Raw genomic sequence first — 17,864 nt, 5'->3', positions numbered from 1 at the left:
TACTATGAAGAACAGTTTAAACTAAAATCAATAAAATTTATAATGCAGTTTATATTTTTTAGATAAAAGACCATTTATATCAAAAATTGACTATAGTTACGTTAGTTCTAAAACCAAATTTCAAAAAATACAAAGTAAAAAACTTCCATTTTAATTCAGGTTGTAGAACGAACCTAAACTTGGGAAATTTTCAGGTGAAATTGTAAAGTCTAAGAAATTTTATTCTGGAAACGGTGATTAAAAATAGTCAAAAATCAAAAACTGAGAAAAACGAAAATAAAAAACTAAATAGAAAAAAACAAGCATTATAATAGCATCACACAAAAAAAATCAATACGCTCCAGTCATATAAGACAGTCAGTTGTGTTTCTCTTTTCTCTAAAAAAGCTTGACAAATTAATTAATAAATGATGAAGTTTTATTTATTCAAATAAATTGTAGCCAAAAATAGAATTTCTCTTTAAACTGATATAAATTAATCTTTATTCCGAAAAAAAGTTTCATTGAGTTATTTAAACTAATTTTGTGCGTTATGAAGTTTTCTGCATTTTTGAATTTAATTGCTTTGGTGTCAGTTTAAAATATTGTTAGCAGAATAATATACTAAAGATAAGCAAAATAATATATTAAAAATCAGCAGAATAATATATTAAAAATTAGCAGAATGATATATTAAAGTTGTGAGCAGAAAAATATATTAAAGCTTTGAGCAGAATAATATATTAAATTGTCAGCAGAATAATTTAAAATCAGCAGAACAATATATTTAAAATCAGCAGAATAAAATAATCAGACTTTGAATTAAAGTTCAAAACTTAATACCATAATTCATTAGTTCCAGTAAAAATGAAGGTTTACAATAGTTACTTTTATTATCTAGGACATTTTTCAAAAGTTTTCAAACTCTACTCTTTTAAAACAATTTTTTTTCTTTGATTTAATCTTTGAATCTTTGAAAGATATTAGAAACTAATTTACTTGAAAAAACGTGTGCTATAACTACTCTAGAAGTTACTGGAAATGAAGGACAATGTTGTTCATTGCCTCATCACATCCGTTTAATTCACAATATAACCTTTCCGTTAAAACCCTTAAAAAACTCAGCAATAGAACTAACTGGTAGAACTCCGTATTGATTGTCAGAAAGTAAATTGTTAGACTCAAGATGAAATATACTTTGAGCACTGTATATATATATTTATATATATATATATATATATATATATATATATATATATATATATATATATATATACATATATATATATATATATATATGTATATATATATATATATATATATGTATATATATATATATATATATATATATATATATATATATATATATATATATATATATATATATATATTTTATATATATATATATTAGCCTATCCCGTTTTGGCCCTCATGAACAAATTTTAATACGCTGAGTGTCATAAAATATTCCCAAGGTATTGTTTTCTTGATAAAATTTTTTTATTTCTTATTTTGGATAACTTTTCGTCTTGTAGAAATCCACCTTAACTTGCGGAGTTCCTCAAGGCTTGATATTGGGACCGTTATTACTTTTACTCTATATGAATGATTTATATTCAACGTCAAGCTTATTAAATTTAATTTTATTTGCGGATGACTCCAATTTGTTTTATTCACATAGAGACGTTAAGACTTTTTAACATAGTTAACAAAGAATTACATAAAATAAACGAATGGTTCAGGTGTAACAAACACTCTTTGAATCTCAAGAAGACCAAATTCATCCTATTTCATAAACCAAATAAAAATAAAAAATATTTCTTTAAACTACCTGATCTAAAAATAAATAATACTAATATAAAAAGAGAAACTTTCATAAACTTTCTAGGTATGGTCTTGGATGAAAATTTGTCGTTGAAGCTCCATATAAACACTTTAGAGAGAAAGCTCTCAAGAAATACATTGTTACCTAAGCTATGGTAACATAGCCTGGACAAGCACAAATTATACTAAGCTATAAAAACTCTACAGTGAACAAAAACATGCCGGTAGAATTGCCTTTCGATTAAGTAAAAAAGTGTCTTGTGAACCTCTCTTATGCAAACTTGGAGCGTTGAATGTATACAAAATTAACATACATCTTGTTTTACAGTTTTTGTACCAAACAAAATATGGACTCCACCGATTTTTCAACCCTATTATAGCGAAATAAGTCATAAATATCCTACTAGATTCTCATATAACAACTTTGTCATCCCAAAATTCACATTAAAGTTAAGTTCATACTCAGACCAAAACCGCTGACCTTATAAGTGGAAATTTTTTCCCCAGGTTGTTACTATCAAGAGAAATACACTTGAACAATTTAAATCTGAATCAAAGTATTTTTTATTATCTACGGACTTTAACTTTCTTTTTTTTTTTTAGTAAAAAAAAATAACTAGCACAATTTATTTCTTTTATTTGCTTTTACTTTTATTTGTTCTAAATTTGCTTTTCAAAAATAATTTATATATTAACAGTTATATCAATTATGAAACGTAGTTTTACGCATTTTTTTGTATATTTTATCATGAGCATTTATCACGATTTTATATATTTTATTATAAAAAACAACCTGTAATAAAGCCATAACGGCTTTATTACTTGGTGATAAGACAAACTGATGTCTTCTTTTTGCTCCGGCCATTTTTTTTATTATTTATGTTATTTTATAAGTTGTAACTTTCTACGGCAAAATTAAAATAAAAATTAAATTACGGCAAAAATAAAATAAAAAAAGTAAAAAAGAAAAATGCGTTTTGTATTTTTAAACCTTTTTACTTCAAAGCGTCAATGAAAACCGGACTTTTTTAAAGTTATAATTGAAAAATATTTTAATCATAACTTGGGATTGCGAATGCCCGGACTTTTCGTTATCCCGGGATAGCGGTAATTATTCATAGTGTTCCGGGGATCCTGGTAAAATCCCGGGAACGTACATTTAAATAAAATACGAACAAACAAACAAAAATTTTTATTCTACTCTATTCTTAAAACTATTTTTGTAATTTAAACTTTTTAGAAAAACCAGTGTATCTAGATGACTTCATAATGATCTAGTTCTAAACTTTGTAAAAAATAAACCTGTTGAACTAAACACTCTTTCAGCTTCAATTCTGTTTGTTTTTTTTATGTTAGGTGCCCCAAGAAGTCCTAACGGTCTTGTCACAGAGCACCGCAGAAGTGCATTTAACCAAGAAGTTCACGCCTCCTTCCTTACCGTGACGCGAAAATATGTCCAGAGCTCGTTTCGAACCTCGATCTCCTGCTTAATAGCAAGCGTTCTAACCACTGCGCCACGGCCGCACAAATTCTGGATGGTCGAACATTTAAAAGTGAATTATAAAGCATGTATAATGCACTTTTAAATGTTCTAAATAATGTGATCTTTTGTTAGTTGCTTCAAACAAATCGAGTTCTTGATGCATAGTTTATTTATTGCAATTAACTTAGAGTTGGGAATACCGGGATCCCGGGATCCCGAAATCCTGGGATTCCCCGGTTTTTAACAATCCCGAAATACCGGGATTAAGCATTTAATCCCGGGATTTTTTTTGAAATTGTTTTCAGTTGAAAATTAAATTATTTTTTTCGTTCGATTGCATTAAAATTTAAACTTAACAATTTCGAAATTCTTGAAGTTATGTTTTTGAATAATTGGATTAAAGTTGTTATAACAATTGAAATTGGATTGCAATTACATTCTTAAAAATTTTTGGTGCTTAGTCGCATTTATTCTGTTTGTGACTACTTTAAAGTACAAGTTTTAATAAAAAATAAAATTGCTGGTTTTTTGAACAGTAAATTTTCTAAAATTATAATGGCTTCGTACATGGAATATGACAAAAAAAGTAATTCTGCTGTTTGGAAACATTTTTTATGTGTAAGTCTACTGACTGCAAAAAAATTTTAAAAATTGGAGGTGGTTCAACGAAAGGTCTCCATACGCACTTACTTTCCGTCCATAAAATTAACCTCACGCCAACTACTATTTTAGTAAACACACGAGATGAACCACCAATAAAAAAAAAAAAAACGTTAACCAATTATTTTCCGATACTGGAGCGAGAAGAAAAATCACTTCCTGCTACACTTGCACGATTAACAGCCATTGATGGGATTTCGTTCAACGTGATATGCCGTTCTAGTGATATACGTGCAGGTCTTATAGCTACAGGATTCAAAAGTTTACCCACAACATTCAACACTGTGCGTAAAATGGTTGTAGATTACAGCAAAAAAATAAGGAGTTTTTTTATTACTGAAATAGCTAGCAAAAAAAAACCTGAATTTGGTGTTGGAGAAAGATTTTCTTTATCTTTTGATGAATGGACATTGCGTAACCGTTGCTACATTTTAATTTACATGCACAAAATTTTCAGTTTTGGAGCTTAATTCGTATGTCTGCAGATAAGTGCAGATAAGTGTTATGTTTTGCCCATGGTGTGCAACTGGCCGTTATTGAAGTACTATATCAAAAGCAGGATATTGAAAGAGAAATTGATCAGCAATTCGACGAAGACGAACAATCAGATATAGAAGACGATTTTTCAGAGAGTAACTCTTACGAGGATGATGATTTTTCTGACAACGATAAACTGGTTGATCTTGATGCTAGTCATAATTGGCATCGAGGAAACGAATTTGATGTTACTGAGGTAAATTGTGGTCCAGTGATCAAAAAGGTACGAAAAGTAATAGTAATGTTCAGACAATCACCAAAAAAAAAACGATATCTTGCAGAAGTATGTTGCGGCTGAATTTGGGAAACAAATAGCTTTAATTAAAGACTGCAAGACAAGATGGAATAGTCTTTTGTCAATGCTTCAACGCGTCTATTTATTAAAAAATTGTATACAAAAGGCATTAATAGACATAAGTCTACCGGAAGGTGAATCTTTGGCTTTATCTAATATTGAGCTTAAAACTGTATCTGCTATCATTAATGCGCTACTTCCAGTAAAAGCAACAGTTGAGGCCCTTTGCCGTCGGGATGCTAATTTGTTTACAGCCGATGTTGCCATAACTTTTATGTTAAATAAACTTAAAGATGCTAACAACGTTTTAAGTCAAAAGTTGCATTCATCTCTCGTTCTTCGAATGCAACAAAGGCGTACCAATGCAAGTGGGATCCTTCAGTATCTGCACAATGGTAGAACCAACATTCAGTCCGAATCTGAAATAGAGCTAGTAACAGTTCCGACTTCAATAAAATGTCGCAAATTAATAGTTGAGTTACTTGAAAGACTAGACGCTACAAATCCAGCTACATCATTAACAGCTAATGAGTCTGAATCAGAAGTTGAACTTTCTGTTTCAAATGAGGCACTACTCGAAATTGTTTCTGATTCTTCTGACTCTTCATCTGAATCTATTTCTTTTGCTCTTAAAAACAGCAAAAGAATCACAGACGAACTTAATAAAGCTATAAAAAAAGCACATTTGCCCAGCATACCAACTCGATGTGAGACGTTATCGATGAAAATTCAAAAGGAAATGGTGTTGTTTGAAAATGGAGGAACACGTGGTGATTTTTTGCAAAGAGCGTATGATTTTTTAATGACTATTAAGCCTACCAGTGTGGAATCAGGACGTGCTTTTTCTGCGGCCGGACTTTTTGCAACAAAAATAAGAAGTCGTCTGGGGGATGAATCTTTGGATGTGCTCTGCTTCCTCAAAACGTATTTTAAGAATAATCAAAAATAATTGCATACGTATATTATATCTACAAAAACAACGTCTTTATAATTTAATAATTAAGTATGTATAATATTAACAAACCAAAAAACTTCCTTGAAATTTGTAAGTTTTTCCTAAACATACTTTAAATGTCTTATTAATTTCCTTAAAATTTTTCTAAAATAATATGTTAAAATCTTTCAAAAACAGGTATTTCAAAATCCCGGGATAACGGGAATAGGTAAATGTAATCCCGAAATCCCGGGATTTTAAATATAGCACGGGATTACAAACCCTAATTTTGACAATATTAGTTAATATATTTATATTAAATAATTTGTTTGTAGAGTTCCAGTATGAGGTTATTAAATTACTTTGTGAAATAAAAACAAATTCAAAAAGTCAACTAAAAAGTATATCATCACAAGATTCAATATAAATTCCTCCTCAATTGCTAACAATTAAAAATCTCAATGAGTTCACACTACAAATGCAAGACAATGGTTTTGCACAAGAGTTTGTGAGTTTGATAATATATTTTATATGATTTATAGAATAATACATTAAAAATGAAATAGATGTGACACTATTTCTTTTTATCAGATCTTTTACAGTTAGATTTTTTTTCTTCTGTATGATCATCAGAAAGAATGTCTAAATAACACAAAATTCAAAATATAGAAGGAAGTTGGGAATTGTTATAATTTTGATATCTGTAATTTATTTTTAAGCAGGAAGTTACATTAACTTCAGTATTTTGCAAAAATTGTGAAAGTTCTTTAGAATAGTAATAATTTGGGTTTGTTTTTGAAACTTTATAGTATCAAGTTATTTGCAGGCTTCACATTTAGAAATTATAAAATTAATTTTGACCTATTTATAGATCTATAAATGTTTTTAAACACTTCAGGTTGCAGCATAACTATAGCAACTTTTGAAACAAGTTAGATTTACCGTTATATTTACACAAAAAGATATTTTAGCTAAAACGTTGCTAAAATTTTATTATACTAAAAAAATCGTAAAAATATATATTTTATATGTACCTATGGTTTTGCTTAGGGTTGGGAATACCAAGATCTGGGATCCCGGTATTTTGAACAATTTATAGTTGCCAAAATACCGATATTAAAAAAGTCTAATACTGTTATTACGGTATTCGAAACAATTTCCCCATTCGAAAGTTTAAAAAGTTTAAAATTTTAATTGATCTTATAAATGGAAACAAAATTCATCATACAAAACCCTAGTTTTGCTATTTTTTAACTAAAAGTATTTTTTTGCTCTATTTGAGCAAGATTTTAATATGTTATTTTCTTATTTTTAAAAAACTTTGAATATATGAGTGTTAACGTTATAATCTTATGTTTAAAATATTTCAATGAAGTTAACATTTTATTTCCTTTCAGGTCAGACAACTCTCATTGCGTTGGTGGAAAGTCGCCTAAATACATGGTCAATTTAGTGCAAAGGTTGTAATTTTTCATCTGCGTGTGTCAAAAAAAATTTTTTTTACGTTACTATTATATTATAATAAACATAAAATATTTAATGAAGCTTTATTTGTTTATATATCTTCATTAAAGAATGATTTCAAATGAACTTCAATCAAAGTTTAATATGGTAGGTTTAAAAGGAAAGCTGAAGTTTGAGAACACTTTTTTGTATAACGCAATAAATAGTAAGTTTATTTACAGCATTTTATTTGTTGTTTTAAAAATGCTTTGTTTTTACAACTTTCAGCTTTTACAAGGAATAAAGTTACTATGATTTATGCTAACATTATTTATTATTAATATTCTTATTCAGTACAGCACTCCATTTTAATAACTATTTTATATTATTATTTATCTCAGAAGCAGTATTAAATGTCTTTTCTGATGCCACCACTACAGCGGTACGGATAGAAGTGATGAATTATTTGAAATACGCTGCAGATCGTAAAAACCGAAGACCACTACGTGCAAGCACCTGCAATAAGGCTAAATCTGCCAGTTTGAATCTGGCTGAAACAAATAGTGAAACATAAATTATATTTACAAAAGTATTTACAAATTATGATAGTTTGTAAATTTTCTAGTTTCTTTTTTAATTCTTGTGACTTTTTTTTGTTGTTATATTTGATATAAACTAAAATTATAAATATAATCTTATGTTTATGTAATGTTTTGATTATATTTAATAACAAAATAAATATACATTTTTTTTTTGACTTTAACTCTGAAATCTAAAAAATTATGAATTAGTAAACAGTTTTTTTGTCATCACTTGTTTGTTTTTTAAGAATGAAATATTAGTTAAAAGCGTAAAATAACTTTATATATCAATAGCTTTGTTAAATTTCTCAAAATATTTTTGTTTACGCATCATACGGCAAAATTGGAAATCCTTTGGCAGAACGAGGAAGAATACTTTCAATGTTTGATGCAGTGAGCATAAAGACGGATGATGGAAACAATTCTTTTGCTCCTTCTGAGACACCTACTGCTTTGAGCCCGTCTCTCGTTTGGTTGATAGGGACAGGTGGCGGAAGAAATCTTGCTCTAATTAGAGTAAAGTAAGACCTTCTAATAGTCCGACAACAAGAACGATTTTCATATTTCACAATTTGAGTAAAATATTGACTTGTACGAAGATGATCGGCAATCCAACGTTGATCTTGTAATAAAAGACTCCTTGACTCTAGCTCTGTTTTGTCTGGATCAATATAATCTACAATGGTTGGATAACCGTTAATTTGTAGATCAGACCAAATATCAGCCAAAGCTTGTCCAGCAAAACCAAAGTTCTGTTTTTCTAAATTTTCATCTATTTTTCTGCCTGATTTAAAAAGATATGTTGGTTATCATAGGTTAAAAATTATATTAATGTTTTTACAAATAACCTTTTGTCAATGTAATTACCTTGAGAATCAAGATGATTTCTGTAATGTTCGTGCGGAAGAATCATCCCAGATAATTCTTTACTTAGAGGTGCCATTCGTCGCTCAGCTCTGTTGAATGCATTGCGACCTGGAGCGTTCGTCATGATGAAAAGAGCGTTAAGTTTATTTTTAAAGAAATGGTGAATCCCGATTTCAATTACTTTCTGGTATCTGGGATTTTCGTCGGGTCCTCCATTGACGCTAAACACAACGATAGGCTTAACCAAATTTTTGATCGTAATTCCAGCCTATACAGATGGTATAAGCTTGTGTTTAGCAGCCACGACCCAGTCGTGGTCCGGAAGAGTTACCCGGTACTCCAAATGCATCAACAACGGCGCCTGTTTTTTAGCTGCTGTGATTCCAATTAGCACTCTAGCCATGTTGTCTTAACTAATGAAACACACTTCATCTGACCCTAAAATATAACAAACTTCTTCCACATATTTTATAGTTAAACTGCAAAAGAGTCCGTCAACATGTTTTAAATGAGATTCATTCTGAGGACTGATCAATCTAACAGGGACTGTTTTGATGTGCCTTTTGCCTTCTAATTTTCCGTAACTTCTCGGAAGTAGACGAGTATAGAGGGCGCTCTTGCTGATTGCAAATCCAATTTTGTTCATCTCGGATGTCAATTCGTCGAGAGTTTTAATGCGCTAAATAATAAAGAAATATATTTTGATATAATTAACTTTTTTTACAGAAAACAGGATTTATTTCGTAAATAATATTCAAATCAAATCTTGAAATTAGTTGATAACATTTCAAGGATATTTGCAATAGTGAAAGTACTAACTAAGAGTAAAATTCTAACAAATACAATATTAACAAACATAGCTAAGCTATCATTACCTGAAGAACCTCTGACCGACGTCCTTCATCAGCGGACGAACCATGGAGAGCAATATCCATATTCGCCTTCAAAAGAAGAAGTTGGTCTACTTCTAATGACGGTCGACCAGGTTTCTTTCTGATTTTTAGTTTTTCTTTGACTTCTGCTCTGGATGCTGCAAGCAGATTTCCTCCATTTTAGCTTTTTTCAGTTCTCTAGTTTTCTTCTGTTGAGCTTGATCATACTTTTTTTGGCCAGTTCTTTACATAGATGGGCTAGTATCTTCTTTTTCTTTTTCAAATCATCCTCTTCAGCTTCAGCAATGAATCCACTTCTCTTTCCAGTCTTCAGTCCAGCAAATTCACAACTTAAAGCTGCAATCTGAGAATTGAGTCGATCTTGAGCCACTGTTCTTACATTTTTTTGATTTTTCGTGGTCAACAAACTCAAAGTTAATGCACTTTGTTATTCATCAATAACAGATCGCTCATTGGTGGACTCAACAAACTGTGAGGAATTCTTGTCAAATTCAAGTGGAGTATACGTGGGGGCAGATTGTTTTGGAGTATTGGCCCAAAATGATAATTGCTTGCTCTTGAACTTCATTGCCTTTTCATTAAATAAATTGATTAAATACATTACTCTTGATTCAAGATTCTTACGCACCAGTTTCTTTTCTTTTAATGAATTCCATATACTATGGACTTCTTTCTGGATATTAGCCTTTTTTTTATCGGGATGAGCACTTCCATACGAGACCATCAATAAGTTAAATAATGCGGTTTTATCCATATTTTAATATTGATTTATGTGTTTGCATTGCATCGCGTTTTACATTCAACTAGAGAGCAATTAGAGTTTCGTATTTGAAATAACGACAATTTAATTTCAAAAAATGACAAATTTATGAGTTTACTTTTATGAGTTTACATAGAACCACATTTTATAATCCGCTAGGGAGCGAATAACGATTGTGAATTTTATATACAAAGAGTTAATATTTCTAACATAATTTGATTCGCAGTCAAATGGTAATATATTGATAAAGCGATGGTAACTTTTATTTTACGTTAGTAGTTGTTATTTATTTAATGTCTCTGGGAAACTTATTATATTAATTTATAATATTATATTATAAATAATTTAATAAAATATAATATCAACTTCCCCGCATTTAATATTAATTTCCCCACAAACAAAACATCATTTCTATACCATTTAGTAGATGTAAATACCGTTAAAATCTGCTCATTAAAACTAAAAAAATAACTTAAATTGACATCATTTTGGCCTTAACACCCCCTCCCCATTGTCAGTTAGTGTCAAACTTTCCAGCACTCCCTCCGCCTCTATATTTACTGACATCATTTATGGATGACCCCCTATGTAACACACTGAAATGTTTGTTGAAAGACTACCTTAATAAACAAATTTTATCAAAAATTATTTAACAGAGTTTAAGTAGTTGTAATACCATTTATGTTTAAAAAAGTTAAGTGACTGTGAAAGTAGCTTTTTATGTTCAACAAACTAATTAAATCAATTTCTTTTACTTGTTTTCTTAATTTCAGATCGCAGTAAACGGGTCTTGCAAGTTTCTTTCTCATTTTATGTTTTTTAGTAATGCCTTTGGCATAAAAAAATGAACAAACTTTTACAAACAAAGTTAGTGCTTTAGTAAATTCTTACTTTACCTTTACTTGATTCTGAATCATTGCGAACTTGTTTATGAAGAGAAAGTACAATATAACTTTTCAAAATTGAACAATTTTGAAAAATATAATATGTTATAATTATAATATAATATATTATAAAAAAATGTTTCAAAATTCATCGTTGTATATAGTATTAACAAGAGTCAGAGTACCATCTTCCACAACCCATGAGTGCAATAAAATCAAAACACACTTATATAGTTAATAAAATTAAAACTCACATAGCTTATTGGAAGTAGACATATATCTGCTATTAGGTATAAGAACTGCTTTCTTATACCTAATGGCAGATATATGTCTACTTCCAATAAACTTGCACAATCTTTATTTATGCTTTTCAGCTTTAGCGGTGAAATTTTACTAAAAAAATTTCCTCCTATAAATGTTTAAAGAATATTGGTAAGAATTTTTTAAAATATGCTTTGATGAAATGTTTACCTTTGACACTGATTATATACATGTTGTTTGACATAACTATTGACTTCAGAGGCAAAGGAATCCATGTAGGTAGCTAAATTAATGTCTTCGTTTAAAAGTTCTCTTTTGACCATATCAAAAAAACATTCCAAACCGCTATTTACCATTAAAGCTTTCCATTTTTTTTAAAGTTGTGCAGGATTGCCACGCAGTTTTCAAGTTTAAATCAAAAAACGATGGAAACGGTCCTTGTTTCCAGACTATGACATAGCCGGAAACACGGACCGTTTCCATCGTTTTTTGACTTGAAATCTTACTTTGAACATAGTCATAAGAATAAATTGTATTCTTACGACTATGTTCAAAGGTTTTGAACTTTTAATAAGTTGCTCAAATACTTTGATGCTTATACTAACAATTTTTATTATATTTCGCCGTTTGAAAATAATAACAATAAATAAGTAAATAAATAAAAATTTACATGACAGAAGCAAAAAGAAGACTCATAACAGCTTAGTGATAAGACTAGTTGTCTTATCACTAAGCTATTATGATAATAGCTTAGTGATAAGATTTTCTTTATTTATTTAAAGTATAATACTATCACTATTATATATTTTTAAATAAATAAATAAAGAAAAAATAAATAAATAAAAAAAATTGAAAAAAAAAATATATTTTTTTTATATTTTATCCTTCTATTTCTTTTTTTTTTTTAATTTCTTTTGTTAGATTGAGAATAATTAATAATAAAAAAAAAGAACAAAAAATATATGTATATAGATAACAAAAACAAAAAGATAAAAAGTAAATGCACACACTCACATATAAATACATGGCAAACAATTAGGGGTACTTTTTACGTAAGATTTCAAGAACATAAACTTTTTTACAACCTCGGTAATAAACAAATGAAATCGTGTAAAAGTTTACAATAGAAGTTTTTTTTTTTTTATGTGTATATATAAAATTAATAAATATATTCATAATTATATAAATCAAATCATGAGAATACTCTTATTTAACGCCTTACAAGAAATTTAATTCATTGCGTTTAGTAGAAGAGTTTGCCTAAGTTTTGTTTTAAGTTGGTTAAGCGAAAGAGTGTTTTAAGTTCATCATTTAAAAGTGTATTCCATAATTTAGGTCCTCGATTTGTAATTGAGTATTTAGTGGCTGAATAATAGGTTTTGGATTGACTAAAGTTATTTTTTGAGAATCTTGTGCTGTATATTATTTATTTTTTTAAATATTGAGTAAAATAAAGGCGGTGCCGTTTTTTTATCAAGTTTAAACATAAATATAAGAATTTGATAAAGATAAATTTAAAAACATTTAATATATTGAAAAAAAAAAGTATTTTTATATGGGAGAGTCGACCTTCATTTGTAATAATCCTAATTGCATGTTTTTGTTTGCTGAGAAGTCTATTTATTTTTGTAACGTTGGTGCTGCATCAAGCAATATTTGCATAGTTTAGGTAACAATGTATAAATGAAAAGTATATGTGTTTCAAACAAGATTGGTTTAAAAACTGTTTAGCTTTATACAGTATACTAATATTTTTTGAAATTTTATTCTCAATTACATTTATATGTTCTCTCCAATTAATATTTTCATCTAGAATTACGCCCAAGAATTTTAAAGTTATTTCCCTTTTTATTAAATTATTATCAATAAAAAGATTCGGTAGTTTCAATAGAATATTTTTTTTTTTTAGAAGCATGATAGGATAATGTGTATAGATGAATTTCAAAGTGACGTAGCGCGTTTACATTTTTTCGGACGCGAAGGACACTGGCAGGATAGAAAGAAAACACGCAAGAGAAAATGTGGAGTGAATCTGAATACTTTTCAACGTTAGAAGAAAAGAATAAAGATGCATATAAAAAAAAATTAACTTTGTCAAGTGGAATGTTACTTCCCGACCCTTACGTACTTGTAAATTGGAAGAATGACGTTTCAATGATGCCCGACATTACATGGGGTGACATGTACAATTATCTTATTAACTCGCCAAGTAACTTTACACACGATTCAATGAAAGCCTATAAATCATTGGAATCGTACAATTTTTACATTTGTGGGCATGTTCAGGATGTATACTATAATTTAATTGAAGAAAAGAATCAATTTTGTTTCATTAAATCTGAGGTATCGTTGCATATTACAAAGTCTACAGTGAAACTGACAAAAAAAAATGTTTGAAAAGTTAAAACCATAAAATTCATTTTGAGTGAAATGTAATATGATTTATCTTTTTTTTATTTAATCGACGTTTAATTTGTCTTAGGTGCTTCCAAGTCAAAGACAAGGAAAGAAGCAGAAATGTTACGATGTGCAATAAATAAAGTTAATGGCTGGATTTTAACAGCAAATTGCAAATGCATGGCAGGGTGAGCGCATTAGTTAATTAATTTAATTCTAATTTTTCTCAAAACAAGTGTTTTAAGAAGTTGAATCGATCATATATTTTTTTAAATAATAGATTGGGCTCTGTGTGTAGTCACATCGGTGCTTTGTTATTTAAGCTTGTTGCATGTGCGCAGCTTGGTATAAATAAAATATCTTGCACAAGCAAATTGTGCAGTTGGAAAAAATCGCGTAAATCAGCAACGCCACCTACACTTAAAAAAATCAATTTTTCCCGACCAAAGAAGCATGAAACTCTTCCAAATATTAGTGATAATGAAAACTCACAGGATGAAAGACCTTACAGCTTTAAGGATCCTATACCAACTTCAGATAGTAAAAAAAAAAAGTTGTTAGAACTCAAAAAATTGTATAAGAATGCTGCTATTCTTCAGTATGTAGACATTAAAAATGAAAGCAAAGAACATTGTAGTGATACAGATACTGCAGAAGAGGATGACAGTTACAATGAATATAATTTGCCGGAACCACTTACTTCACTATATTTGCCTGCAGCAATTAATTTTGAATATTCCACCTTAACAAAATATTGCGCAGAATCATAGGAGGAGTACAAAATCACTCAGAGTTTTAACATGTACAGCAATTTACTTCAAGTTACAAAGATTCAAAGCGCTAGCAGAATCTGGAAGTTGCACAGGGCAGGTAGAATAACCGCATCGTTATCGAAAATTGCTTATAACATAAACGTTGATAAACACCCTAAGTCGTTTATAAACACAGTGATGCAATACAGTGCAGAAATCATTACAAAACCTACAAGTTATGGTAAAAAAATGGAGACTAAAGCCATAAATTCTTACAAGCAACTAGTCGCGAAAACGCATACAAATATAGTTGTTACAGAAACTGGATTGCATGTTCTTCACAAAAATCCATGCTTTGGTGCTTCACCTGATAGTATGGTGTGTTGTGATTGTCATGGTTCAGGGGTAGTGGAAATTAAGTGCCCATATAAATATAGAAAAGGGTTAGAAAATTGGAAAACTGATACGGATTTTCCTGTAAATTTTGACAATACAGTAAAGAAAACACACCGGTATTACTTTCAAGTGCAGCAAGAAATGTATGTTACTAATACTACATACTGCCATTTTTACATTTGGACCGAAGGTAAAAATGAAAACGATACAATGTTAATTAATGTTCCGATTCATAAGGTTTTTTGTGAAAAACTGGAAACAAAGTTGACAACAATATTTTTAAAATTCTTACTACCTGAAATAGTGTCTAGAAAAAATGATCCAAATAACCTTTTGACCGATCAAACATACTGCATTTGCAAACGCCCAATTTTTACCGTTCATGGTTTCATTACAGTTGTATTGAAATAAAAAATGCCCCTAAAGGTAAATGGTTCTGCAAGGAATGCATATAAATAAACTGAAGGATATATTATATTTATAAAATTTTTTTAAGAAAAAAAGGTTTTTCACTCCTATGAGCTTGGAGGAACAACACTACTGTTAATATTTACTAATGATGTTATCATTACCATTACATTGTCAAGTAAATCAACTTGAGTTATTGGGATAATGCTCTGAAGAATTCGAAATTTTCTTAACCGTCCAATTACCCTTTCAACATGAATTCTTACATGTGCAATTTGACGTGATTCATCGACTTCAGCAGAAGACATTTGCTTTTTTCCTTTGGTGAATTTTGGTAATTTTAAAATCCCTCCCTGTGTAGCAAATTCTTCAACAAGGGTAAATCCTCTATCAGCAAGTACACAATCTCCATGGGTTATTTTTTCTAAAAATCCGGATTTAATTGTAATTTCTTTATCTGACACTCTGCCACCCCATCCAGGTGATAAAAAACTTACAGCACCTGAGGGAGTTATACCAATGAGATATTTAATAGTGTTGTTGTTTTTATAATTTGACCAAGTTTGGGCTCGAGCATGAAGACTAAAAGGTCTTTCAATAAATATTTCCATACAATCAATTATTGCAACACAATTATAAAACTTTTTGCGAAAATTTGTTGGCAAATTTCTTCTCAAAACATGCTTTTCTGGCCAAACAATTAAAAACTTTACATTTTCAGCAATAATTGGAAGCCAAGTTCTATATATTCTAGTTACTGTTGACTCAGAAAACCCAAATCTAAAGCTCAAGTCTTTATTTAAAAATCCAAGTTTGATTTTCATTAATATTAACAATAAATGGTCTTCCATTGATATATTTGTCATTTGTTTTACAAAATCATTAAATAATGATAAATACCACAAAAATAAATTTGCATTTGGCAAACCAGTATAAAAAGATAAAAGTGAATTATCATCTTTTAGTTTTTCAAATGAAATATACTGAGAAACATATGCTGATGTTATGGCTTTGTTTAAGGTAATCTTTAATTCAACATTGTTTTTACTCAAAGTTTTGACTTTGGAATGTAGCTCAGCAACAAAATTAACATCATCAGTCTGAGATTCTAAAAAAATAAACATGTAACCATTTATTTTATCAAAGAACGCAAGTAACTTCTTAAAATTAAATTACAACTTATTTACCTTGATTTAATTTGAAAGGGTTAACAGATGTTACTGCATCCATGTTAACTGACATCTGTTCATTTTCAGCTCTTGTTTGAGATAAATTATCTTCAGTATTTTTTTTTGTTCTTTTACAGCTTCTTTCAAATCTTTCAATACTTTGATGTTTTTTTGAAAAAGATTGCTGTCTGTATAAAAAAACAGATGGAACATAATCAGGAAAATTAGGATTGTCCGATTTTTTTCCTAAATAGAGAAAATAAAAATGCAAACTTCTTTTGTTTTATCAAAATAAAAGAAGTTATGTTAAATTAAATACAAACATTGTTTGAAACAAAGATAATAATAACACTATAAAAACTTCTAGTTATCAAAAAAATTAATCAATTACCTGAAATAAAATGTTTACTACATAATCTTGCGTTGTCAATCATACTTGTTGACCAGTTTTCACGTTTTAAAGCTTGCAACCACAAAACTCTTCTGTTATTTGATTCTTCTGTATTTCCAAAAGGAATTCGGTAAAAACTCAAGCTTTTATCGCCTTTTATCTTTTTATTCATACACCCAACAGCACAACAACTGTCAGGCATTATATTTTGGGAGTTTTTAAAAAACTTTAATCTTATTAAGTTACAATGCAGATTATTTACATAAATATTTGTTCAATAAACGTTCACTGTTTGCAAATCGGTTTTTGAATTCCTGCCACCTAGTGCGCATGCGACGGAAATGTAAACATTGAAATTCATCTCTTTGGTTTTATTAACGTTTAGGGATAGTTGATTGGATTTAATCCTTTGGCTTAGTTTATCAAGTTCTTTGTTGACTGTTAAAAATAAAATATTAATATCTTCATTGGAATAAAACAAGTTAATATCATCGGCAAATAAAATTAAGTTTAAGATATTAGAAAAATTATTTAAATCATTAATATAAACTAGAAATAAGAGGGGTCCTAGTATTAAACCTTGGGGAACACCGCATGTGATAGTCATATTATCCGTTTTTCCATGAAATATATTGTTTCCTGTTAAACAAGTAATTTTTAAACCAAGCCAAGTTTGAATTTCTTATACCGTAGATTTCGAGTTTGGATAAAAGAAATTATATGATCAACAGTATCAAAAGCTTTGCTTAGATCTATAAAAACACCTAAAGTATACTTTTTTTCTTTGAACCCTTTAAATATATCGTGTACAATTTGTAAGATTGCGTGATCAGTGGAATGACCAGATTTTAAACCAAATTTTTTATTGTACAAAATATTATTTTTGCTTAAGAAAGAATAGAGTCTATTATACATAATTCGTTCTAGAATTTTTGAAAAACATGTAAGAA

General features: G+C 29.2%; 1 protein-coding gene across 1 annotated transcript; it reads right to left on the bottom strand.

Annotated features, from left to right (window-relative positions):
• Nucleotides 1-15,402: 15,402 nt before the first annotated feature.
• LOC136078595 (uncharacterized) lies at nt 15,403-17,116 on the bottom strand. The gene is made up of 3 exons (XM_065794376.1): nt 16,915-17,116; nt 16,542-16,769; nt 15,403-16,462 (listed from the first exon to the last, which is right to left on the bottom strand). Exons 1-3 carry the CDS (start codon nt 17,114-17,116, stop codon nt 15,462-15,464), a joined length of 1,431 nt encoding a protein of 476 aa, XP_065650448.1. The 3' UTR covers nt 15,403-15,461.
• Between the last annotated feature and the right edge of the window lie 748 nt (nt 17,117-17,864).

This window comes from Hydra vulgaris, chromosome 03 (assembly GCF_038396675.1).
Source record: "Hydra vulgaris chromosome 03, alternate assembly HydraT2T_AEP".
Taxonomy (NCBI): Eukaryota; Metazoa; Cnidaria; class Hydrozoa; order Anthoathecata; family Hydridae; genus Hydra; species Hydra vulgaris.
The sequence above is the reverse complement of the archived record's forward strand: the minus strand, read 5'-3'. Positions and strand labels throughout refer to the sequence as shown.

Bases quoted from the DNA above. Each gene is read 5' to 3' on its own strand.
- LOC136078595 (XM_065794376.1), bottom strand. From the start codon at position 17,116: ATGCCTGACAGTTGTTGTGCTGTTGGGTGTATGAATAAAAAGATAAAA. The intron at 16,770-16,914 runs GTAATTGATTAA...TTCTCTATTTAG, and splicing joins TAGTAAACATTTTATTTCAG to GAAAAAAATCGGACAATCCT. The intron at 16,463-16,541 runs GTAAATAAGTTG...TTATTTTTTTAG, and splicing joins CCCTTTCAAATTAAATCAAG to AATCTCAGACTGATGATGTT.